The 26,102-nt window shown below is 39.4% G+C and overlaps 7 protein-coding genes across 7 annotated transcripts in view; 3 read left to right on the top strand and 4 right to left on the bottom strand.

Moving 5' to 3' along the window:
* MONOS_1407 (putative E3 ubiquitin-protein ligase UBR4) overlaps positions 1 to 410 on the bottom strand; it is a 33,111-nt gene extending 32,701 nt beyond the window's left edge. Inside the window, exons 1-2 of the mRNA XM_067866839.1 lie at positions 171 to 410; positions 14 to 102 (exon numbers count right to left, since the gene is read on the bottom strand). Of these exons, the coding sequence (XP_067726729.1) occupies positions 14 to 102; positions 171 to 336 (255 nt within the window). The 5' untranslated portion in view covers positions 337 to 410. The remainder of the gene's footprint in view (positions 1 to 13; positions 103 to 170) is intronic.
* A 244-nt stretch (positions 411 to 654) lies between these two features.
* MONOS_1408 (putative Inositol-requiring enzyme 1 (IRE1)) lies at positions 655 to 7,014 on the top strand (the record flags this gene model as incomplete). The annotated part of the gene is made up of 4 exons (XM_067866850.1): positions 655 to 810; positions 972 to 1,234; positions 1,290 to 1,792; positions 1,952 to 7,014. The coding sequence occupies 4 exons, from the start codon at positions 655 to 657 to the stop codon at positions 7,012 to 7,014; spliced, it is 5,985 nt and encodes a 1,994-aa protein (XP_067726730.1).
* A 472-nt stretch (positions 7,015 to 7,486) lies between these two features.
* MONOS_1409 (uncharacterized protein) lies at positions 7,487 to 10,130 on the bottom strand (the record flags this gene model as incomplete). The annotated part of the gene is made up of 3 exons (XM_067866861.1): positions 7,487 to 9,384; positions 9,433 to 9,954; positions 10,007 to 10,130. 3 exons carry the CDS (start codon positions 10,128 to 10,130, stop codon positions 7,751 to 7,753), a joined length of 2,280 nt encoding a protein of 759 aa, XP_067726731.1. The 3' UTR covers positions 7,487 to 7,750.
* A 649-nt stretch (positions 10,131 to 10,779) lies between these two features.
* Positions 10,780 to 11,936, top strand: MONOS_1410 (uncharacterized protein; the record flags this gene model as incomplete). Its single annotated transcript, XM_067866874.1, has 2 exons — positions 10,780 to 10,908; positions 10,965 to 11,936. The coding sequence occupies 2 exons, from the start codon at positions 10,780 to 10,782 to the stop codon at positions 11,934 to 11,936; spliced, it is 1,101 nt and encodes a 366-aa protein (XP_067726732.1).
* A 146-nt stretch (positions 11,937 to 12,082) lies between these two features.
* Positions 12,083 to 18,140, top strand: MONOS_1411 (putative 3'5'-cyclic nucleotide phosphodiesterase; the record flags this gene model as incomplete). The annotated part of the gene is made up of 4 exons (XM_067866885.1): positions 12,083 to 12,248; positions 12,349 to 12,507; positions 12,580 to 12,803; positions 12,851 to 18,140. 4 exons carry the CDS (start codon positions 12,083 to 12,085, stop codon positions 17,534 to 17,536), a joined length of 5,235 nt encoding a protein of 1,744 aa, XP_067726733.1. The 3' UTR covers positions 17,537 to 18,140.
* Positions 18,141 to 24,005: 5,865 nt separating this feature from the next.
* On the bottom strand, positions 24,006 to 24,299 carry MONOS_1412 (uncharacterized protein; the record flags this gene model as incomplete). Its single annotated transcript, XM_067866895.1, has 1 exon — positions 24,006 to 24,299. The coding sequence occupies one exon, from the start codon at positions 24,297 to 24,299 to the stop codon at positions 24,006 to 24,008; it is 294 nt and encodes a 97-aa protein (XP_067726734.1).
* Positions 24,300 to 24,660: 361 nt separating this feature from the next.
* MONOS_1413c1 (uncharacterized protein) lies at positions 24,661 to 25,363 on the bottom strand (the record flags this gene model as incomplete). The annotated part of the gene is made up of 4 exons (XM_067866916.1): positions 24,661 to 24,819; positions 24,888 to 24,994; positions 25,093 to 25,141; positions 25,232 to 25,363. The coding sequence occupies 4 exons, from the start codon at positions 25,361 to 25,363 to the stop codon at positions 24,661 to 24,663; spliced, it is 447 nt and encodes a 148-aa protein (XP_067726735.1).
* Between the last annotated feature and the right edge of the window lie 739 nt (positions 25,364 to 26,102).

Here is a 26,102-nt window from a genome sequence, read left to right on the forward strand (position 1 = left end):
AAAATAAAATAACTTTAAGCCCTTTTTTGAAGTACTCATAAATGTCATTTATAACAACGCCTTTAGTTTTTTCTTCTTTAATTTCCTCTTCATTTGATTTGTCTAAAAATTGTCAAGTTGGGTGAAATAAAAAACACAAATAGAAACACTTAAAGAATGAATCAATAAACCTTCTTTTTCAACTTGAGGCTTGACCTCATTTTCTTTTGGAGCTTGAGCTGCTGCTTGGCTCTGTTGTTGAGTCTGTCGATCGGCCTCTTCTTTTTCGGCCAATTGACGGGACATTTCGATAGCTAGAAGAAGGGCTTGATCTTCATCATCCATATGCATTGCCATTTAAAATATTATATTAACCTTGGTTGTTTGCAATGTGTGCAAAAACGACCAATGAAGATAAGACTGATCTTGATACCATTTCATTTATGTTTATTATGATAAAATCGACAAATGAAACAAATCAAGTTTTTGTTTTTCTTTCAAAACTTATGATGAAATCTGCTATCATTTATCTTTTTCAATTTCTCGGACAACCATATTTAATCTTTTAAATATTAGTGATATTTTTTACTTAATTTTGAAATGTACGGTTGGATAATACTTATCCTACTGTCATTTTCGCGGTGCATTACAAAATGTCCAATTATATTTGGTACAATGGATGGGACAATATTTGCTCTCGATGAATATACAGGTAAAAAACTTTGGTCCTTCAAAACAGGGGGTCCATTGCTTAATTCATCGGGTCCGTTAGCAATATACCCATCACTAGATGGATACTTATATCATTTAAAGGATGATGGTAGAATAGAGGTTTTATTTCTTTGATTTTAATTGATAGCGTATATTTTTATTTTATTCATTGTCTTTGTTTAATTATCTTATTTTGTGTTTTTATATTGTATTTAATTGTTTTTAATAATTCATATATGATATTACGATGATTTTAAATTTTCACGTTTTATGATAAATAGAAATTCCCTCTTAATGTTGTTGATTTTTTAAGTTCTGGACATATGTTTGTCAATGGAGTGCAATATTCCACAACAACAAAAACGGATTCGTATGTCCTTCATCCGCAAACTGGACGTCCGTTGGGTTCTTCAAATGGAAAAGGAGATGATGATGATGGAAATATAAATGTTCTTCTTCAAAGGCAAACTGTAAAGCGTGGAGTTATTGTTTCGAGAACAACTCACACCGTTGAAGCAAAGGAAGTTAAAAGCGGGAAAATCTTGTTTGTTACTTTTTGAAAAAATAAATTTTCATACAAAACAAATTGAATTTTTTAGGTGGTCTGTATCTGTTGGGGAATACTCTGGTCCTTCATTCTCAAGGCTAAAAATGGAAGATTATTCACAACGTGAAGGCAACACTTTTGGAGGTGGTTCTTTTGCGTCAATGAGAGAGCAATCAAAAATTCCTCCATATATTGTCATAAGTGGAGATGGAGCTGTTGAAGCATATGTCCGTGAAAATGAAGGAGTAAACGGGGAAAACCAGCTTGTTCCGTTGTGGAGAAAAGTTCTGCCTTCGAGCGCTGTTCCTTGTGACACCCTTACATTCAGAGATAGGCGGATAGAACATGTTGAGAGGGCCATCAACGAGAGAGTGAAGCCCAGAAAGACTGGAACAGTTCGAATGAATGAGAAAGGTGGGTTCAACAGCACAACTGACCAGCCTGCGCATGAGAGAAAAGGAACATACATGCATACGCTTCTTCCTGATTACATTTATGTAACTTTCTCCAAAAGATCGCTATTTTTCATAAACATTCCTGAGGTGATTGATAACTGTATGCTATTCAAATGATCTTATAATGCATTTTGTTTTTTGTGCTCCATAAATTATTTTGTTTATTTATTTGATTTTTTCAATGGTTATCTTTGTTATCTATTTCGTATTCTGATTTAATTTATTTTTTCTTTTCCATAATGCATTCTTGAATGCTTAGCGAATGTCTGGTCTGTCTGTCATCGAGGTTCATGGCTGGCAGCAGTCGATGATTTTGTGGAAGAAATTGAAGATGAAGCAGTTGATTCTTCCTCTTCTTCTTCCTCCTCTTCTGCTGCTGCTGCTGCATCTGCTGAAAAGATGGCCTCTCCAGTTGAATCATTTGCATCTTCGGCAGAAGAAGAATCAGCCATTTCATATCAGCAGACAGCGAACGATGTGATGCGAGAGAAAGAAGAGAAATCAGAAAGAAGAAACATTCCACGTCACAAATCACACAAATCCTTTTCACCAGACTCTTCCACTTCAGATTCTTTTTCCTCCTCATCTTCATCCTCATCCTCCTCTCCTTCTTCTTCTTCCCGTGGTGCATCTGTCGTTGAGCAGCTACCCCGCTTCGATGTGGAAGATGCCCGTATGTGTCATGCCATTCATGTCTGCGAGGCGATGAAGCTGTTTCCAGCAGGCGAGAGAACAAACCCCTTTTCTTCCTCTTCAGGCACCCACATCTCCATCAGCGGGAATATTCCCCTTCAATTCGTGTCGTATGTCCTCTCTCTCCGCGCCCCTCAGCGCAACAACACAGTCGTCCCTTCTGCAGCCATTGCTTATTACTCCAAGATCAGCTCCAATGACACTCTCGAGACAGACACAGATGGACTCCCTGCTCCTTCTACACGAAGTGACAGCGACGGCACCAGCGAGGATGATGATGGCAATGACAACAGCCGTCTTCCCCCGCAGCTGCTTGCAGAAGAAGGGCAGAGTGTGTTCTCCTTCCTGGTGCGTGTGTATGCTGTCCCTGTCTACGACGTTGCTGCCTTCGAGGCGTGTGCCATGCCTCAGCAGTATTCTCTGCATCTTCTGGCTGAGCAGCCTGATTTGTATGGCCAGATCGCCCAGCAGGAGCCCAATGACTCCACAAACTCTGTCTCCTATCTGATACAAGCACTGACGGCACTCTACTTCCAGCACTCGATCGTCAACACTAACAACTTCAGCGCCTTTGTGCAGTACATTCTGAACAACCCCAACGACATCCCCTCTGACATCCTCATCAAACTCATCCATCTCTACTCTTCTCCTCCTTCTCCCCCAAACACATCTGCTAATCAGACCGGTCAAAGACCTTCTTCTTCTTCCTCTTCTTCTTCTTCTTCTGATTATGGCGATGCCTCTTCTGATCCTCCTCTGCCGATCGATTGGGAGTTCCTTTTGAGTCTGCAGAGGAACCGCACACAACAACAGGACGAGAACAACAAGGACAAAAGAGACGGAGGGAATGCCTTTTTAGACAGCCTGCTGAGTGGGAAATACGACAAAACGCCAAACTCGTCTTCTCTTCCCAATCTGACTGAAGCAACGCCTTCACCTTATCCTCCAGACAGTCGCTTCAACCACGTGTCAGTCATTCTGATACTTGTCATTGTGGTGTTTGTGGCCTTCTTCACATTCAAAATATCAGCATTGTTCAGAAAGTTGAAGGAGCAGAACGAACAGTTCTCTCTTCTGCTGAGGCAGGCCACTCAAAAGGGAATCAACACCACTCAATCAGAAGAGACAGCCTCTGGAACATCTCCTTCCTCTCAGATTGTCCATCCATCAGTCACACCAACAGGCACTCAATCGAGTCTCAACAGCAGCAGTTCTCCTTTAACGACGCCTGTTGAGTCATCTTCTGATGATTCCTCATTCAACACAACTCCCACTCCTTCACAGACACCAACACAGACACCTTCTCCTCTGCCTTCTGAGCAGTCTGGTTCCACCTCTGCATCTCTTCCTGCCAGTCATTCTTCTCCATCATCATCATCTTCTTCTTCTTCTTCTTCAGATTTGATCTCATCTGACCATTCACTCTTAGATCAATATTCTGCCTTCTATCCTTTCTCTTCGTCTTTTGGCGCAAGTCCTCTTTTCCCTTCATATTCAGGCTCATCTCCTTCATCCACCATTCCTCTCTTTTCTCTCACTTCTGATTCACATCACATAAACACCAAGCAATCCTTGCTGATTTCTGCCTCTTCTTCTTCTTCTTCTGTTGCCATTGATCCGTCTACACTTCTTTCGCAAACACAAAATGTCCCTTCAACTTTAACTCCCACAACATCCTCTTCCTCTTCAGAAATATCTCCCTCTCTCAGTTCTCTGACTTCATCTGAGCCATCACCTGCACTCTCCACATCATCAGCCACTCCTCTCTCATCCAACACATCTTCATCACAGCAGCCAGATGCTGCCTCTCTCTCTTCACTATCATTGGCTACCTCTCCTATTGTCCTTCCCTCTGGTTACATTCGTGTTGGACAAATCTTGGTGATGGAGACGCAATGCATCGGAATGGGATCGATGGGCACTTTTGTGTTCAGAGGCATGCTGGACGGGAGAGAAGTGGCTGTGAAGAGGATTCAGAGGGCAACGATGGACATTGTGGAGGCACAGAACAGGAAAGAAGAGGAGAATGCGCTGGAAGAGAGGAGGATGCATCGATCGAGAGAGAAAGAGAGAGGGAAAGTTGGGACTTCTTCACCCTCACCGTCACAAACAGTGGAGCAGTCGATCAACAGAGAAGTCTCATTGCTCATCAAATCAGAGAAGAACGAACATATTGTCAGATATTATGCGATGTTTGAGACGTCGCAGTTTATCTACATTGCCCTTGAGCTGTGCAGAGAGACACTTGCGCAGTGGGTGAAGAGATGCTTCGAGTGGAATGGGAATGAAGATGTTGAGTGGTGGCATCCATTGGTGAATATCAGCAATAGCAACAACAGCAACAGCAATAACAGCAGTCGGATGAAGGAAGAGGACAAAAACAAAAAGAATTGGAGCAGCAGAATTGCATCTGAAGACAACATGGCAGAAGAAGGGAGTCGAACAGATTCAGTCCGAAAGCGCGGGGCAGTCGATGGGGAAGAGTACAACATCACTCCAGAGAGGAGCATCACACGAGATCTGTCGAGACATCGGGGAATGCCAAATGTGCCCAAGACAAAAAGAGGAAGAGTGAAAGAGAAGCAGCAGAATGACGACTCCATATCTCCCAGCTCATATCAGAAGCGCAATCCGTCCAATGACCAGTTTCACTACACCGTCTCTTCTCAGTCATCGTCAACGCCATCTTCTCCAAATCCTTCTTCTCCTCCACTTTCTCCTTCATTCTTACTCACTTCTCAAACAACTGTTCAATACTCCTCAAAAACATCAGACCAGCTTCCTTCATCTTCATCATCATCATCATCTTCTTCTTCTTCTTCTTCTTCCAATATCACTTCATCGATGTCTCCCTGTTCTTCCTCTTTCTCCTCTAAGCTCCTTCTCAATTCTGCTCCTCGCTTCCATCCGAATGCATTCTACACTCCACCTCCACTCCGCTCTTTGTTGCATGAGATTGCACTGGGCGTGCAGCATCTGCATCGTCTACACATTATTCACAGGGACATCAAGCCACGCAACATTCTGATTGATGGAGAAGGGCATGCAAAGATATCAGACATGGGACTGTCTATTCAGATGCAGAATGTGGATGCCTCGTTCCTCTCGAGCATCTCAACCACATTCCCTCCACAGGCACTTCGGATGAACAGCTGCTCAAAGAGGAACAATGACGAAGATGACAACGAAGAAGGAGAAAGCAGCAGCTCAGAGGCAGACTCAGATGATGATGGGGGAGATGAAAACGAGGATGACGAGCTGAATGAAGAGTCCATCGGCTTTGTTTTGGAGGTGGATGAGAATGGAAAGCGAGTGAGGCAGCCGAATGAATGGGAGACAGAAGAGGAATGGATTTCAGGGGAAGACAGATGGTGGTGGGACATTGCATCAGTCATTGTGGAAGGAGATGTCGACGAGAGAAGACACATTCTGAACGGGATGGAACAGGAAAGGATACGAAAACTGCAGAAGAAAGAAGAGATGAGGAAGCACAAGATGGAGGAGGAGGCGCACAGAGAGATGGGATCTTACAGGCTGCTGAGTGTTGAGGGAGGAGTTGGGTCATATGGATGGCAGGCACCTGAAGTGGTGCTGAAGCGAAAGATGACCATCCCTCGCCTGCCAAAGAAGTCCAACTCATCTGCCTTCCAAACACGACTGCTGACTTCATTCAATCCGCCTCAGCCTCCTTCCACTGTTCCCACTCCTGTTCTCCTCCCAGCCTCTCTTCTGCTTCCCTCCATTTTCAGCTCTTCTTCTCGACAGTCGAAGAATCAGCACATTTTGGAAGCCAAAGCAAGCGATGTGTTTTCGCTTGGATGTCTCATCTTTTATGTGCTGATGGGCGGAGACAGGGCAGATGCACAAAAACAGAAAAATCAGTCATTTTCTTCTGCGTTGTCCAGTCTGACTTCGTCTTCTTCTTCTGCGTCATCAGCCTCTTCTTCCACATTCAAGTTCTCTTCATATTCAAGTGCTACTTCAATGTCTGGTGGCTCTTCATATTTTCCTCAGGCTCTGAAGGCCATCTCAAGTCATCCATTTGGCCACACAGACGAAAGAGAGATGAACATCCTCTGCAACAATCCTCTTTTCCTACCATCGCTTCAGAATGTCGAGGCGCGTCTGCTCATCTTCCGAATGGTTGCCCCGTCGCCTCTCCATCGCCCCTCCATCAACGAAGTCGTTCTCCATCCTTTCTTTTGGACTCCCACAAAACGTCTCCAATTCCTGGTGGATGTCAGCAACTTGCTTGAAGAGCGGCCAGGAAGCGATCCGCTCAGTGTGTCATTCAGCCAGTGCTCGCAGCTTGTGTGTGGCGCAGACTGGACGCAGCTCATCCACCCCAGTCTGCTCGACGACCTCACCTCGAAGCGCCCTTACAAGGGAGACTCACTCAGAGACCTTCTCAGAGCCATCAGGAACAAGGCATCCCACTTTGCGAACTCCACACAGCAACTGCAGTCAGTCATTGGCAGCTCGACTGAGTCATTCATTGTGTACATGGAGCGCTCGTTTCCTCATCTTGTCATCATCACGTGGAACATCATCAGAAACAACAGAGAAGCTGTCTCCCATCCTTCGTTAACACACTACTTCATCACCCCTCATCGGTCTTCGGCCGGTTGAGCATCTTTATTCGGATATAATTGTGTTGTTTTTGTTTTGCTGAGGGCATGTTCTTTGCAGTAGTTTAGTTTTGTCTTAGCATATTTTTTCATAGTATTTATTTGCTATTCATAATGTTCGCTCACTATGAATAAAACTATTTCAATTTTGTTGTCATTTTAATGTTGTTTTTTCTGTATTTTTCGTGTTTTACGCGTAAACTAATAGTAAAATTTATCAATCTCCTTGTTTGTTATTTTTTTAAGAAATCTTGAATGAGTTCAAAGCAATAATTGACAAAAAAAAGTCATTTTTTCATTGAATTTCAACGTAATTTATGTGGTGAATGAGACGATCATGAGAATGTCATTGCTCCTCACAAATTAATAAACAATCATTTTTTCATTTATATGTGAATTATCCACTTTCGTTTTTATGTCACAATAATAAAAACAAGTTATTTTATGTTGACATTAGAAAAATAGTATTTCTCATAATTGTTCAAATGATACTTTTCTTTATAAATTGAAAATAATAATAGAAATATCAAAAACGAAAAATTACCGAAAGCAAGTCAAAACAAAAAATGACTCAATATTCATTCAATTTCTCAAACAATATGCGAATGCAAACGATTATAAAAATTACAAACCGTAATTAGCCAAAAACAAAATTAACTAAAAATCATTGCAATAACTTCAAATACAACAAAGACGATATTTATTTTTCAAAAAGTAAATAATTATTGTAACACAAATCATTGAGCCTTCTCCTCACTATTCGCACAGTTCTCCTCAGACACCTTCCAGTTGAGCGTCACATTCACCATTTCAGCTCCAGATGGTGCTTCTGTTTCAGATTTAACCCCTTTCCACAAGTGCAGTTGGTTCAGACATTCTGCTGCTGCAACTGGAATCTCTCTTGTTGGATGAGTCAGCAAAGAAGTGAGCACTGATTCAAAATCAACCTCTTCGCACACAGCACACATGTGCTGCAAAAGTGATCGTGCTCGAATATCTGACACAGCCAGAAGGGCAACAGGACGCATTGATGACAACTCTGCTTCGTTCTTTTGTGAGTGTTTGGTTTCTGATTCCTGTTTTGTTGAATCAAAATCAAACTCACAAGCACATTCGCAATCTGATGTTTCGTTCTCTCTTTCTTTGCTCTCTTCTTTCTCTTCTTTCTCTTTCGCTTTCTCCTCTTCCTTCTTCTTGTTTGCTTCTGCATGTCGCTCTTCGCCGTCGTCTTCGCAGCAAAGCCAACTCCCCTCGCATTCTTTTTCGCAGCATGATTGTTCTTGTGCTCTTCTCACAGGGCGCTTGAGATGAGTTCTGATGAGAACGATGTCAAAGAATGAGTGGACAACCTGCAGCAGCCCAACAAGAATCCTCGCAATGCCTTCTCTTCCGTCCGTAGCAGCACGCAGAAAAGGAAGGAACGCTGGGTGTTCCATCATCAGGAATGCAAGCTCCTCTGAGATGTGGGGGTTGGGGTTGCGAGGTGTGTGAATGAAGAGGATGGTCTGAAGGCAGCGGACAGCGTGGAATCTGATTGACGATGGGTGAAATGCGAGTGGAGGGAAAGGAAGGTTTGCCAATGAGAAAGAAGTGCAAGTCGAGGATGAAGAATTATCGAAAGATGAAGAAGAAGAAGAAGAAGAAGAAGAAACAGATGCTGATGCTGAAGCAGAAGAAGCAGAAGGGATTGTTGAGATTGATTGAGTAATTTCTTCACAATCAGAACACTTTTTGCTGGAGTTTGCATCAGAATCAGAACAATCAGAACTGTGAACACATGCTGCATAGTACACAAAATGGAGTATTTCTGGTGTCTGTGCGAATGAAATGCATGATTCCTGAGACCAATACAGCAGTCGCCGAATAAACCGCAAGATCCATTCGCAAAGATGAGACCGTTTTGGTTGATATAATTTCTGGAAAAGTTGAGAGGCAGGCAAGAACGAGCTTGTTCCATCTGGAACTGAGTGCGTTGCCTTATTGTTTTTGATTTGCTCTTTATCAACATCAGACGATGAAGTCAAGATTGAAGAAGATGGCAAATGTGAGTCAGATCTATTGCAAACTTGATTACTCCTTTCTTCTTTTGAGGTATTTTCTTTTTTTACTGCAGGCGACAGTTCGCTTTCTTCTTCTGAGTCATCGACTATCCTCAGAGCTTTCACAAGAAGTTCCATCATGGACTTTCCTACTATCGCATTGGGAAGTGGAGAATGTGGCTGATAAACCAATTCGAATAAGCATCGGATGCATCCGCATAAAACTGCAATTTTATTCGATGGGTTCAAGTCTGCTTTCGTTTCAATGACCCTTTGCATTAATTCAATCACTGCTTCAGCTATTTTATGATCCTTGAAAATATCACGACAATCTAACAATATTGTTATGTCTTCTAAGAAACAGAAAATATAAAAAATACCTGATCCTTCGCAAATTACTCCAAGAGCGCATAAGATATCAATACATTCAGTGGTATTTTGATCAGTTTCTGGGTACTCTGATAGGCATTCAAGAAACAAAGATGCAATTGAATGTGATAGAGGCAATGAAATTTCTCTAAATTTATTCATATGACATATTATTTTTGCGCAACGTTTTCTAGTTGGTAAAGGACATTTTTGGTCTGTTATTAAATGTTCAAAAACAAGATTAGCTTTACTTCTTCTAATTGAAGTTCGAATTTCATTAAAACCAAATTCAACTGTAGATAGTGATGTTCTTTGTAAAATTTTTTCCAATACTTGGAGTGAAATAAAGTCTATGCAAGGAAAAGGTTCTTGTGGTAAAGTCGAAACAAGAGTCTTTATGAAATGAGGTGTAACTGCAACTTTAACTTCCTCCTGTGAAAGGGTTTGAATAAATTTGTGAAGCTTTTGTATAGCCTGAATCTGATTTTCTCCTTCCGTTTTTTGAATTTCATCAAGTATTTCCATGATAGGTTCTGAAAAACAAATCATTACAATAAATAATTGTTCTTTGAATAAAATGCACACTTTGGTAAGGCATTGGATTCTCTATTGGCTCCATGATTAATGGGGGTGCGTGTGGAATCTGACGTCGAAATCTTAAATCAAAAGATAGCTCTGCATTCATCATTAAAAATTGATCGTATCCCATGGTAATTTATTAATTTGGCTTGAGATTAAATATTCATTCATTCTTGTTTTGTTGTTTCTTTCGTTGTTTTCTTTTGAAAAAATTAATTCGCTTTGTTGTTAAAAATGTGATAGTTTTAGTCATCTTGTAATTGCTTTTTTTAACAGATGAATGAATGCTTTTCAAATCCTCCTGTTAAAGATATTTTCTTTCAAAAATCTGTTTTCCTCTTGTTTCAATCTTTATTTAATTTTATTTTTAATTTTTTTTTTTTGAAACCCCTTATAATATTTTTTTCATTTTTCAAGAAGATTTTGGTTTTTTCATTGAATACGCTTCATGTCAAATCAAAATTTAAGTGCACCTCCTTGTATTACATAATTCTAATTTTATTTTAATATTTATTTTTAGAAACTTATCCATTTATTCTTTGCCATGGGATTGCACGTTTTGACATTATTCTAAAGTATCTTTTTCAAACAGAAAGATGCTCTTTGTTCGATTGCTTTCATTATTTCTCCGGAGTGAAAACTTTTCTTCGTTCTCTTGGTTTTCAAGTTGAACATTGCTCGCTTGGTTTTGCCCAATCAATTGAAATAAGGAAAAAAGTATTTATATTTTTTTTTATAATGTGAAATTCGTTTTTTAAAAATATGCATGTATGTAGCAAATGAAAAAAAATATTGAAGCTGTCCTTGAAAAATATCATTCTTCAAAAGTTCATTTGATTTGCCATTCAATGGCTGGTTTAGATGCGCGCCATATGATATATGATTATCGTAATGAGAATTTCCATCATGTATTAGTTCTCATATATTAATTAGATAATTTTATGTTTTTTCAATATCCATTTAGCATATTGCATCAATTACAACATTATCAACCCCTCATCACGGCAGTGCTGCCGCTGCATGGCTTTTAGAAAGCACTTTTTTTGGATATTCATATAGGAAAAAAAGAGAAGCATTATACATGAAAAATCCTGCATATCAAGAAAGTCTGTGTAAGCAGCATCACTCTCATTCTTGCTCAAGTCAAAACTCTTATGCACACAAAGATGATGATAATGATTTATCTCCGATGCTTCCTACAGAAACAAAAACACCTCTCTCAAGTTCACAATATCCTACACCTTCTGGTTGTGAACCAGAATTTATGGAGGAAGTGATTTCGACTCCTCCTCTGCCGATTGAGGCTTCCATACGTGGCACACACTTTCTGTTTTTGAATGTCGATGGGTACATTGATCTCTTGCCTTCAATGTGCGAGTATTATAATACACTCTTCGAGAACTTCGAGAAAAATTGTGGAGTTGCATTTCGTGCAATTGCATGTAAAAGGGAACACAGCGCAGTCATGCTACCTCTTCGGATCACTGAATCTTTACTACGCAAAAGCGATACTCAAAAATTGTCTGTTGCTGATAACTTTAAAAATGGCAAAGAACGGGAAAAAGAAAGAAAGAGCCCAAATGTTGAAGAAGAATCACAAATGCGCTCTTCAAGAGCAGACAATTTTCGAAGTTTTGGAGATGCAACTTTTCAAAGAACTCGCACACCATGTTTGACCGATCCAATTGTTGCTGGCTTTGAAGAAGGGGATAATGATGGATGTGTGACAGTACGTTCTGCAATGTGGAAGGATGAATATTTTCATCCTCCAATTTGGGATGGGGATCATATATCAAGCCTTGGCTGGCCAACTCTTTCAGCCTTTTTTGCTGGGCATGGATCTTTTTGCGCTCAACGAAAAAAACATTTTGCTCAATGGAAAGATTTAGCTTTGGAGATTGCAGAGCAATTTCCAATTTGCGGAACGTCTCCATAATTATAAATGATTTTTATTGAATTTAAATAGTTTTTTGTTTTTTTGTGGATATATTTCTTTGATATTTTCAAAAATTTTCAAAAAATTATTTGACTGAAAAGTAAACAATGGTTTTGATCATCTTGCGTTAAAGTATTTGGGGAAAAATGGAAACGTATTTCTCTGATTGTACGTTTTTTACTCCATCAGATACATTCAACGAATCGTTTCATTTCCCCTCCAAATTCAGTGAGGTAATTACTTTGCTTCTTGAAAATGACGAATCAAGATTAATAGAAGAACGTCAAGCTCTTGAATCTCTTGATGTTCAAGGTTTAAAGCGAAACTTTTCACTTTTAATACTCTTTATATTTAATTTTTTGTTCAACTATTTAAATAAATTTTCTTTTTTAATTAATGCTTGCTGTTTTAGTTTACTCCTGCGAAACAACAACTGATGCTTTTGAAATTCTTGAATTACATCCAGATATCAACTGCTTGATTTTTAATGTTAATTCTCGTCCATTATTAGGTTCAGAATTTGTAAGATCAGTTAGACAAAGGCTTTCTTCTTCACAACCTCCAATGCTCGGTATATATTGTTGAGATTTTTCGTTTACAAAATTTATTATTTCATTGCTTGTTTCCCCTCAATTTTTGACAGCAATTACTTCTCAAGATTCTATCAAACTTGCTCTGGATTGTTTAAGAGATGGTGCAACAAATTACCTCTTTTATCCCTGTTCTGGGACTGATTTTGAAAATTGCATTCGCTGGACTTTCAGAGAAATGTATCTTCATTTGATCAACCAACATCAAACAACAAGTTCTTCTTCAGATTTGCCATCGAAAGATTCAACACCAACCAGATTTGATTCAGATCCTGAGGTTTAATAATTAATTACTGTAAATTTAACGTTATAATTATTTTTTAGAAAACAATTTTGTATCATTTGGATCGGCTGGTGGAATCCATTCACACTTCACTTGCAACTTCATTTCCCATTACACCATCAACACAATCAGGAAACTTGCAAAAAAATAATTTTTCTCCTTCATCTGTTGGTTCTCAGTCGTCCATCATTTCATCTACTTTTGCATCTGCCTCGTACAGAGCTGCAATTGAGCGGTCGGTGGAGCTGATAGTCAACACAACAAAAGAGGTGGTGATGTGCTTGGACTTAAAGAGGAAGGAGCGTGAAGCGCAAAATGCCGATTTGTATGGCGCCGAAAATGGAAATGGTTTTGCAGAAGACGACTGGGAAGAAGACGAAGAATACGAAGAGCTCATAAAAGAGATAGACGAAAGGCACGGGCCTCGGTCGATGTCTCCTCCCTCTCCTGTTCCGCCTCAGATGCAGCCCAGCCACAGCAGACGCCCATCGGCACTCACACCAGAAATGGCAGGCAGTCTGAACGAGCCAGTCAGAAGAACAGCGCCTTCCACGCCTCGTTCACGCTCGCGGTCATCTCCTTATCTGCAGACATATTCTGCCCATCCACTCTCATCCACTGCATACGGCACCCACACTTCGTCCACTGTCTCTCTCCCCTCGTGGCTGAATCCGTCTTCTTCTCCTTCTCCTTTCCCTCCCGCTGGCTCCCCCACAGCCAGCCAGATCATCCCAACCAGCTATCCTTCTTTTGCCTCTCCTCCTTCTCAGAGCAAGCCTTTCTCTTCAAAACAGCTTCTCTTCTCAAGTCAGCACTCGCAGCTGTACTCTTCTCAAACAGGCATCCAACCAACTACACCTCCAACCACGCAACACATTGGCTCATCATCAAAATCCAACAGTTCATCTTCTTTGGCATCCCCTTCATCGTCTGCTGCACATATTCCATTGAATAATTCATCAACATCAACATCAACAGCATCTTCTTCTTCTACTTCTTCTAATTCCACCTCATCTGTCTCATCTGCCTCTCATTCAGCACATCCTTCAATGGCTGACAATGTGGCTGTCTCTGACCCTCTCCCTGACATCGACACTTCAATCTTCATTTCTCCCTTCTCCATGTCATTCGACCCACCTCCATTGAACAAGATAGCTGAATCCACACCTCCTCTCCAGACAACCTCATTGCTCGCATCTTCTGGCAGTGCTTCTCCTTCCACTCTGTCTCCATTCTCCACTCCTCGTCCTTCTGTCTCTTCTTCTGCCACTGCTGCAATTGGGCTTGCTTCTGATACACCTTCCTCTTTATCTGCATCAGATGGTCATTCTAATTCATCTCCTGAATCTTCTTCTGATTCTTCTTCTTCTTCTTCGACATCTTCTCTTTCATCTTATTCATCTTCATCTCCAGCTATCGTTGGCTCTACCTCCAGTTTATCAACCATCTCTTCTTCCTCTTCAATTTCTATGACTTTGTCTGCTTCTTCTTCAGGAATCAAAACGGATAACACAAACAACAGAAATAGCATCTCCAATATACTTCCTTCGTCTCATTCTTCTTCTCTCATCAAAGCTGAGCTTGTTGCACACACACCTGATTCTGTTCCATTTAACTCCAATCACAACACAGACAGACTCTCATCATCATCTTCTTCTTCTTCCAATGAAATCAATGGAAATATGTCATCTCTCACCAACTATGTCATTTCTGCAGCGAATGCCACCAAGCCAGTGGAGCTGTTTGATTCCCATCCGCTCTCTCTCCTTGTGAATGGGATCAATCTTGCATTGGGCGCAGTCTTTGCCAAACTGCCAGTTGCCATGCAGCCAAACGGAGTATTCACATACGACGGGGCATCTGCTGTCTCTCAGCCACCTGCACAGCTCAGAATACTCTTCAGAAACAGCAAGACTCCTTCCGTTCCTCATCCACTTTCTCTTCCTTCTCTTCCATCTTTTGTGCCATCGCCTGTGACACACAACTCCTCAACAGCGATTGATCTGAAGATGAACAACTGCTGCTGGACCTTCCCAGCCTCATTCACCCGCCCTCTCTCTTCCTCTGCCCCATTTCAGTTCCACTCCTCCCGCACACTCAATCGCCTCATCTTCCTCAACCCCCACCTCTTCATCGAATCCATCCGCCCTTCTTCCCGCCGTCCCCTCTGCTCCTCTGATGCCCATGCACACTCAGCCCCTTCTCTTCCTGCTCCTCTCTCGTCTGCTCTTTCTCTTGCACTGTCTGGTGAGCATCTCGACCCTTGCTGTTACACGTCAGTCCATCCACACAAGACAGAAGAGCAGAACAGGAGCAGCTTGTCTATTGACTGCCATGAGAGCAAAGAATCAGAGGCAGAAGGAGAGCAGAAGGAGAAGAAAGAGATGCTGTATGGCCCATGCTTCAAATCCTCCACTGCCTGGATGGTTCCTCCTTTGGCTGTGCGCTCTCACTCGTCTGATGTGCGCACCCTCCCTTCCCATTTCATCAGATACACCTCATCTCGTTCTGTCCCTCGCCCGCTGAATCCAATTGGCAGCATCACAACTCTGCCACTACACATCCACTCGCTTTCATTTGACCCTCTTCTCTATTCGCTGAATGAGTTAGAAGAAATACTCTTCCTGCTGTTCAAAGAGCAGCCATTTATTGAGCTGATGAAGGAAGAGAGGAGGAAGAGGGAAGAGGAGAGGAGAGAGCACAGGGAAGCTGTTGAGAAGAACAGGAAAAAGAGAGAAGAGAGAAAGAGAGAAAGAGAAAGAATAGAGCAGATCTTAAGTGACGATTCACTGAAGCATCTGGAGTTGCGCGGTGGAACAGAGAAAAATGAGAAGGATATCACTTCAAAGATAGCATCAACTATTTCTTCTTCTTCTTCCTCATCTTCTTCTTCATCGTCAAGTTCAGGGGCATCGATGCAGAAAGGGCCAGAGAGTGACAGCTGTTCAGAGGCATTCTTTGACTTCCATCTGCGCCGGTTCATCCACAATGTGCGGTGCTGCTACTCTCCCTTCAATGCATATCACACCTTCCACCATGCATTTGATGTTACCCAATGCTCTACCCTCTTCCTCTCCTCCCCTTCTGTCATCCAAATGCTCTCCTCCAACACTTCTGCTGCTCCTTCAACAACAACTACATCTTCTTCTTCTTCTTCTTCTTCTTCTTCTTCTTCTTCTTCTTCTTCTTCTTCTAATTCTTCTTCAACATCACCCAGTCAGTCTACAAATGCTTCATCAACTGATGCTGCATCTGATGGAACTAACACCTCATCCGCATCAAGCGGGACTTCATCTTCTTCTTCGTCTACATCTTCATCTTCATCTTCTTCATCATCAACACCCAACACCAACCAAAACACCAACCAAACATCACCCTCTTCCCATCGCCAAGGGACACTTCGCAGGCATTCCTCTTCATCCATCCGTGCCACTCAGCAGCTGTCTCCCTCTTTCCTTCTCTCTTCCTTCTCTCTCTTCCTCTCTGCCCTCTGCCACGACATCGACCATCCTGGGCTGAACAACACGTTTGTTGTCAACTCTGAGTGTGTGGCTGCTCTGCTCTTCAACGACTACTCTCCGCTGGAGTCTCTCTCTACTCTGCGTGGATGGCAGCTGATGAGCGAAGAGGGGAGCGATGTGATGCTGATGAGCGAGTCGCCTTCGACAGACAACACCCACATCAACAACACAAGTGATGAAGGCGACGAAGACACCAGCGATTGCACAGAGAGTGCTGAGCAGAAGACATTCACAGCATCTTCTCTGCTCTCTCTGTTTGGATTCCACCGCAGAGAAAAGAGGTGGGAGAGGCAGCAGATAAGGAAGAAGTTCATCAACTGCATCATGGCTACTGATATGGAACATCACTTCTCTTATGTCCAGAAGCTGAATGCCCTCAAAAAGAAAGTGGTGAAAGACGACAAAGAAAGAAGCGACAAAAAGGAGTCGAAGAAGAACACACCTTCACAAACAGGGCAGCCTTCTTCTTCTTCTTCTTCCTCTTCTTCTTCTCTTTCTCCATCTTCTGGATCGGCTCAGCCTTCTCCTTTATCAACATCTCCATCGACTGTGCCTGTCTCCTCCTCTTCTTCCTCTTCTTCTTCAAACACTTCGATCTCTTCCTCTTCCTCTTCTTCTCCTTCGTCGTTGCAGCCATCATCCACACTGTCATCTGGTGCCAACACGTCTTCCTCTCCCTCTCTCACTCCACTCTCATCTGCCACACAATACCATCCTCTGGACGAGGCAGATGGCCTTCTTCTCCTGCAGCTCATCATCAAAGCATGTGACATCTCCAACCTCTGCCGCCCCTTCCCAATTGCTCTGAAGTGGTCTGAGCGGATGCTGCATGAGATGTTGGCACAGCGGCAGAGGGAGATGGAGGAAGGGTGTGTTGTGTCTGTCGTGGCTAAGACTCTTCCTGAAATGGAATCTTCGTTCTCTGTCTTCTGCATTGAGCCTCTCTTTGCCCCGCTGGCCTCGCTCATTCCGTCCTCTTCCTCATTCCTGGCGCAGGTCAGGCGCAATCTGTCGTGGTGGCAGAGGGCAGGAGACAAAAGCTCCACCCTCGAGCAAATCATCAAGGGAGAGCACGACCAGACAGAACAGCAGGAAGACAGGATAACTGAGAAAACATTCCAATCCCCTGGCATTGAAGAAGACCAGGACCAAAGGGGAAGTTCGATGCAGTGCTTCTATTCTTCACTTGTTGCTGAATATTCTTGAAATGGTTTTATCGTTTCTGAAGATTTTTATTATTCTTATTTTAAGGATCACTTTTGTAAATCCAATATGTTTGATTTTACGAGATAAAAATAAATCTCTCTTGTTTTAATGACCTCATTTCTAATTTTATTTTTAAATCATTGATAATTTTCAACTTATTAATTTTCAAATTTTTGAATTTTTTTTTTGAAAAAATAATTTTCCTCAAAAAACTCACAGTCAAAAGAAAAAGGGGGGATAGAGAGTGAAAAGGGGAGGGAGGAAGAAAAGAGACGATTTAGAATTGAATTGGTCTCGAGCTTGGAAGGAGGAGAAGAAAGGAAGCAAATGAAGATAGACGGAAAAATAGAATTGTTAAAGTCACGAAAAAATGGAAGATGGGGCAGCTTTGATTTGCTGCATGCAATCGCAGAAGATGAAAAAGTGGCAGAAGAAGAGGGAAATGAAGCACAAAAAGAATAGCACGGATGGCTAACCACAGATTAATTCAAGAATCACTTCATCTATTTCTTACGTTTAAACAGTTGAAACAAAATGAAAGAATTTTCGTATTAATTGAAGCATTTCGGTCGCGTTACGCAAAAAATATGTATATAATATAATATAACCCCAAACGCAAATACTCACAAAATATCGAAATAATTTAGAAATATAAAGAAGAAAAAACTAAAGAACTTAAATTCGTTAAACAGGAAAAAAGATGCATTAGCCGGGACTTGAACCCGGGTCGCTAGCTTGGAAGGCTAGCATGCTGCCCCTATACCACTAATGCTTGTTAAAGATATGTTTCTCAATCTTTCTATAAATTAATATCTTTAACATATTTTCAATTCTTTCCAAAAGTCTCTTTTTATCTTGTTTGTATATTTTTATTTTTTTTTTATTTGATGTTTCAATTTTTTTTGATGACATTGAATTATCTTTCATTTTGAAGTTTTCAGAAAATGAATATGATAGCATTCTGAATCAATTCACTTTCATTAATTATCTATTTTCAATCTAACAAACAAGAAAACATCAACAGAGTATTCTTCAAGAAAATGGTTTTTGTTTCATCAGCTTTTTTCGTTGAGTCTTTATTTCCAGTTTTCAGGGAAAATAAAAAAATTTTTTTGTTTTTATTCAAAAAAAGAGTTCAGAAAATTTGTTTGGTTTGTTTTTCTTATTCTATTCGCTTTCCATTATCCGATATTGAAAACATGTTTTTCAATTTCGAAAATCTTTCAATGAAATTCATTAATAATTGTTCAAAACACAAGGAGCATTAGCGATATGAATTGGTTTGAAACAAATCCAAAAATGTTGCTATCCGATTTGAAATACTTTATTTTGAATTCGAGAAAATCAATGACAATCATTATTATTTTGCTTCTTTTGAAAACATATGGGTGATAATTTTTGATTTCATATTTTATCTTTCAAAAATTTCGATTCGAAAATTTCCTTTGAATATCAACAAAAGAACATTAAAAAATGAAAAGGATTTTAAAAGATATCTTCATCATTTTTGAATACAAATGCGTTTACTCAAATACAGTTGTGATAAAATTTGCATTTGAATACAAAATCTCTTTCCAATCCTAAACAACCTTTGAAATTTTTGCACCCGAAAAAAAATATGATATAAAAAATAATCACACATATTCATTTCCAAAAACAACAAATGCATTCATTTCTCAATTAGCAAATGAACTCTTCTGAATAATATGTTTTCTGATATTGGTGATTATTTTTGAAATCATATTTTTTCTTTAAATAATTTTGGTATGATAATTTTCAATAAACATTCAAAAAATGAACTCCGAATAGTTGGGTGATTATTTTTGAAATCTTATATTTTTTCGGGGTATGTGTTACTTTCTAATTTACAGTTATTTGCAAAAGAATTCTCAAAAAAGAATTTCATACTTTAAAATTATTGTCTTTCAAATGCGTGTTGTCATTGAAAGACAGAGTTCATTTAAGATTTTTATTTAAATATTAGATCGATTTCAAAGTATTTGCGACAAATTGTGAATTCGAATGTTTTGATAAGAAAAATGTGAAGTCAAAAAGAATCACCCAGTTGTAATATTTTCAAAAGTCATTTGTGTCTTTCTTTCATCTCTTTCATTGGCTTTTATAATTATTGGAATGCATATAACATTTGAAAGAAAAAATTCTTTCCAAATACAAAAAATATTTCTTTAATCAACACCTCGATAAAAGTGATAATCTCATGCGTAATCACCACTATGTCAAAATTTTTTGAGAAGTTCATTTAACTTAGCTTCCAGGTTTAATTAAAAACTTATATTTTTATAAAATTTTTGTTCCCACACATGAAATTTCAATGGAGAAGAAATAATAACATTGCTAATGACATGTTTCCATTCAAGTGAAGTTTCGCGAGTGGGAACAAAAATTTGATCAAAATATGAGATTTTTGTAAAAACCAGATGATTTTTCAAAATGAACTATTCAATGAAAACTTTGATATTTCAAACATTCCGACTGACATCAATGTCAACTCAGTTTATGGGCATTCCATTTCTTCGTATTTAATAATAATAATAATAATAATAATAATAATAATAATAATAATAATAATAATAATAATAATAATAATAATAATAATAGATGAATTGTGAAATAAAAAATAATTTCAAAATTATTGGGTTATTTCAAAATTACCCAATAATTTTGAAATTGTCTATGGAAATTTTGAAATTTTTGGGGAATTTTGCAATAACTCAGGTGGACAAAATTTTTTCTCTGAAAAAATATATTATGCAAATTCGTGAAGTTATTCTAATCATATTTTAAAAAAAATGTTCTGTTGTTTTTTTATTGTTATTAATTATAGAAGAAATTTTCAACAAAATTATTTAGTATGAGTTAATGAATATTCGAAATAAGCTTTTGAATTCTATTTTGTTCTTTTCAAATACATTATAATGACAGTTTGAAAGTTTTCATTGAATTTTTTTTCATATGAATGATAAAGGTCAAAAATTTTTAAAAAAGTCTCAAAGGATCTAAATATTTGTTGATTGGAGAAAGTAATGAAACGCTCCGTTGCAATTATTAATCATCAATATTCAATAATTCACAAATGAGAAAGAATATCTTGAAAAACTTCAGGATCCAAAAAAAAATGACTCTTGAAAGAAAAATTTGATGTTATTTTTTGATCAATTAGAATATTTGTTTTCTGGTGACATAAGATTCGTTGCATTTTATCACGAAAGTTTCTGAACAAGATATATGAGGGACAATGTGTTTCACAAGTTATCACGGTGAAAAATTTTTCAGATTTGAAAAAAAACTTATGCATTCATTTTAACTGTTTATCTTGGTTTGAGCAATTCAAATGAAAAATACTTATCTCAAGGTGAGAGAGAATTGAATAATATTCAAATTCAAGGAAAAATAAAATGGATGCAACAGAAAGTTCGTCATTTTCATTATGGAAATGGAATGGTTGCGCATCGCAACATGAAGGTGCACGTTATTTCCAAGGCTGTGAAAAAACCGTTCTTTATATTGAAAATTCGTCTTTTGCTAAATGTAATGCTTCTTCTACAGGATGTGGAGGAATAGATGCATTGAAGATAGCAGAATGTATTTTGCTCCATACCACATTTGTTCAACGTTCAGCGAAAGGAACCAATGGACTTGGAGGTGCAGGAATTTCATCAGAATATGTTGATGTACAGACAATGGTTGATGATTGCTCCTTTCAAAATTACTCTTCAGGCAACGACGGAGGGGCAATTGATCTGCGTGCAAAGAGAACCGAGAGGCAGAAGAAATGTGTTATTAATTCGTTTATTTTTCAACTGCAGTGTTCTTAACTCTTCAGGTTCTGGAGGTGGTTAAAATGAGCATAGGCTTTCAATGGACAATGTATTAATAAATAACTGCCTATTCTGCAATTGCTTTTCGATGACAGCAGGAGGTGCTGATTGCTCACAAATCAATGCAGTGAATAAAGGAATTTAATTTTTCTACTGTTTTTTCCGCAATAACACTTGTGTGAAAGGTGGACATGGCATTCTTCTCAAGACTTTACGCTAAACAACATTCATCCAAACTGTTGTTCAAACAGATAAATAGGAAACAGAGTTAGTGCAAACTCGGGTTCAAACATTGACAAAAGTGAATGGCTTAATGATGCTGGAGGAAGAACCAGATTTGTTTTTTCAACTGCTGCTCAACCAAATTCCAAAGGTGCTTTTTCATGTGGGATCAATGAAAGCTATCCGTGTAATTCTATCAGCCGTTGTATAAATCAACTTTTTCCACGTTATGCAAATGAAGTTCACATATTTACAGGAACAATAACAGAAATAAGAAGTGTAGACTTCGATGACAATACTTATGTGATATATGGACAAAGTGGTATGAGCGCAACTGTCCAGGTTAAAATTGAAGCAGCTAATGTTTTTCTCATTTCAGTTTCAACAGGAACTTGCTCTTGTGAATTGCTCAGAAAATGTGAATATTAATGACTTAAGAATATTCTAAAAAAATGGAACTTATAATGTTGGAACATGATACTACACAACTCTTTTCTCACTAAGTCTACAGTTTTCTGCGAACCCTCCATGAAAGTTCCATTAGCTACAGCTCCGTTATCATCTGCTCATGTTCTCCAGTTAAACGCCAACAATGTGCGATTTGTTGCAGATTGAATCACTTCGGATAACGACCATTTTTATAATTTCACATCATCTGGGCTTGCTTTCTCTAGCATTTGTCTTAACTTCCATTTCTATTCCATAGCTGTTGATACCATCTCTTCTCCTGATCTCTTTTGGGGAAAACTGAATGTTTAATCAAATTTCAGTCAATCCGACAGAAAATCAATTTTCAAACATTTTTCGTCGTCATCATCTTTTCTTCTTCTTCTTCTTCTTCCTCATTTATTATTCTTTTTCTTCAACATTTCCTGCCTTTTTGAAGGAAATCAAATGAAAGAAAACAATGCTTTCTCAAGATTCGAGATATATTTATTACATTCGAACAATTTTTTGAATGAAAATGATTGCGATAAGAAACAGGAGATTAAAGAAAAAGAATAAGGAAAAGAAGAATGCAACTATGAAGATTACAACACTGATGAAAATTTTTGATGAGAAATCAAATGATCAATCACATCAAATAATGGCTCAAAGGACCGCAACATTTTGTTGATCACCAATTCTTTGTTCTTTAGGAGATCTAAACGATGTTCTGAAGAAGCAGATACTGATGAATCTTGGCAAAATATAATTCCTTCTCCATCTTCAATATCATCGTCTCGTGAAACTTCATCACTCACTGTCCATCCCACAGCAGCATCTCAAAACATTTCGACATTTCTTCCTCATTCCTCTTCAGCTGCAGCCTCAGCAGTACCACCAGTAGCCGCACCATTTGCAACAGCGCCATCTGCCCTTCTTTCTTTGAGATATCCTTCTGTGCAGTCTCCTTTCACCACCTCAGCCCAACCAATGCTCTCATCCATTTTCACGCAGATGCAACAGAAAGCACACTCACAGTGCGATGCAGTTCCTGTTCACATTCTTCGTAATCACTCTGAATTCATTCAAAGTTAGAAGAACTCTCCAGTAAGTTGTATTACACAAATTCGGTTTCCTAAGACACAACAAGAAGAAGTCGTTATATTTGAACGCTTCCAGCACCGAAGCAAATGAAGGCGGACTGCACACAGACAACATGTGTGCATCTCGGAAGGAACAAAGCAACAGCGCCTGTGAAATCTGTGGATTGCACATTCGCAGAAGAGATTCCTTTTGAACAGACGTGATCTTTCCACAAGCTTCTCCTGGCAACGAACACGAAGAAGAAATCACATCGAAACAAAACATGAAATCATGCAGAGCATTAATCACATCCTTCAGCTACGCTGCTTCTGTCTGGTTGTCGTTCAAGAAAAATTCGAGAATGCAGATGACTCTGTCCTCACCTTCTCCAACTTCAACCATTTTAACACATCAGAAAACATCTTGATTTTCTTCTCCAACGAATCTTCAACAGCACGATGTTGAAAAACAATAAAAATAATTGCTCATCTCTTGTGAACTTCTTACACGTGAACCTCCCGGATAGCCACACATCATCAAAAAACTTCCGGAATTTTTTTTCCCTGTGGATCTTCTCCCATCATTCAGCCTCACCCTTCTTCTGCTCTGCATGCTTCTTTCCCAGCCACTGAACAACAGTCGCCTTCCATGCCTCTTTCTATTCCACTGTTGGAGTTGCAGCAAGCATTCAGTTCTTCTGCTTTCTCTTCGCATCGTGGTGTGGCGAAAGCTGAATCACATTCAGCTAACTTGCATCTATTTATTTTCTGCCTTTTCACACTTCTCTCCCCTTTCCTCTTCTTCCTCTTCTTCCTCTTCTTCCTCTTCTTCCTCTTCTTCCTCTTCTTCCTCCTCTTCCTCTTCTTCCTCCTCTTCCTCTTCTTCCTCTTCTTCCTCTTCTACCTCTTCTTCCTCCTCTTCCTCTTCTTCCTCTTCTTCCTCTTCTTCCTCTTCTTCCTCTTCTTCCTCCTCCTTTTCTTCCTCCTCTTTCTTTTCTTTTTCATCTTCCTCTTTATCCTCTTCGTTTTCTTTTTTTTTTTTTCTTCTTCTTCTTCTTCGTTTTCTTCGGCTCCTATTCTGTTCATCCATCTCCTCTTTGTTCTGTACCACTCTCTCGCCCCTTTCTTATTTGTCCCGCATTCTCTACCTCCAACAATGCCCTCCCCCTCCACACACCTTCTCCTCCAGCTCATTTCCCCCCAACAAGCCGCTCCACCTTCACTTCATGCGACGCTTTTATTTACAACTGCTGCTGCTTCTATCTTGCAAGAATCATTTGCTCATTCACAATCACCTCATTGAACAGCGCCTTCTTCTCAATTATCATCCGCTCATACACTTTCGATAGCTCCCTTAGCATCTTCATTTCCTTCTCCTTCTCGTTTATCTTCTTCCGCAAAGTTGTATTCACTCCTCCTTCACAACAACCACCAGAATCATCAATGCTTCCACAATTGACTCCAGCGTCGTTCTTCTCCGATCATTCTCTGATCCCAGGATTTGCTCCCCTCCTTTTATCTTCTCCTCCACAGCAGTTTCCTTCTCCGGCAAAGCTCACCCAACACCCAACTTCACAACAACTCCTATTCCACTTGTGTGTGCCACAAGGACCACAGCACTTCCATATTTGATAATTACTGCAATTTTCTCCTGGTTCTTTTCACACGGCCCCAACTGCAGAATCAACAAAGCCAAAGATAAAACCATCCCGCACTATGCAGAGGACAGTGAAAAAAGCATGTCAGCATGCATCGCCAAACAATTAGTATCTGTTTGCTAACCACACTCACCACTCCTCCTTGTTGAGCTCTATGTTCTTCTTCATCTCCACCAGCTGCTCCATCAGCTCCTTCACCTTTGCATTGTGTTTCTCCCTCAGCTCCAGAATCTTCCTTGCCAGTTTCACCACTATCTCCTCAATCTTCCACACTTCATTCTCGACAACTCCTCATCTTATCACTTCGTCATCTGTCTTCACAGTCACACTCCTCGACTGAGCAGATCGGAACACCAGTTGAGCTGTGGAAGGTTGTAACTTAGAAGGATAAAACAGAATGCAGATCAAATGGAACGCGTTCACGCAGTTCGAAACTTAGATCCACTTTCTCCTAAACAACTAACACACCAACGTTGCAAGAAGAAGATGCAGATTCACCAGCGAAACTGAAATTGTCGCCGAAAGCACCACAGCATATCCATTCAGTGTCTGCATCACACGTGGTGACAGCCGCATGGACTGATCAAACACCCCAGTCATTTTCTTTTCTTCGCTTCTTTGCCTTCGGAATGGAAAGGCTGATCTGTATGCAGCATGAGCAAAAAAGATGTGAAAGACATTTCAGAATCTTTTCATATTGCAAAATATGAAATTTCAAATAATGTCAAGTTATATTTTGGAGGATTCGTAACGTGATGGATAAAGTTGATATCAATAAAACCATAAGGCAAAATGTTTGTATGCTCGTTCTCCATGGAAAAATTGTTAAACAAAACTGCGTATTGTTGGATTTTATATCTAGTCTGTGAAAAGCTCCAAATCCTGTATCTTGTGTCTAATTACTGATAGAGCGGTTCAAAAATTAGTTGTATTTCCTTTTTTATCAACATTTTGTTCAATAAGACTTTGAACAAATATTCACATTCAACTCAGATTATTCAAACGACTATATGATCCACGCACAGTAATTCGATTGCTACGTGAAGAGATATAACAGTAGAAGAAATCCATTAATTCAAAAACAAATAAAAAATCAGTATATCGCTTGTGAATATTTGATTCTTTTTTTCTTTATCCAGCGGTAAATCATTTCCATGGATATGATCTGTTCATTTTCGGATCATATTTGTTGTGGTTTAATGGAAACAAACTTTATGAATCGGATGACAACGCCGCTTTTTTTCCTTTCAATCATCGGTTTTTGTCAATTTTTTCTTCATTAAAAGACATAGAATGTCATTTGTTTCATTGAAGGCACTGCTTCGATTTATTAATGATT

Source organism: Monocercomonoides exilis, assembly GCF_001643675.1.
Source record: "Monocercomonoides exilis strain PA203 chromosome Unknown scaffold25-1336746, whole genome shotgun sequence".
NCBI lineage: Eukaryota > Preaxostyla > Oxymonadida > Polymastigidae > Monocercomonoides > Monocercomonoides exilis.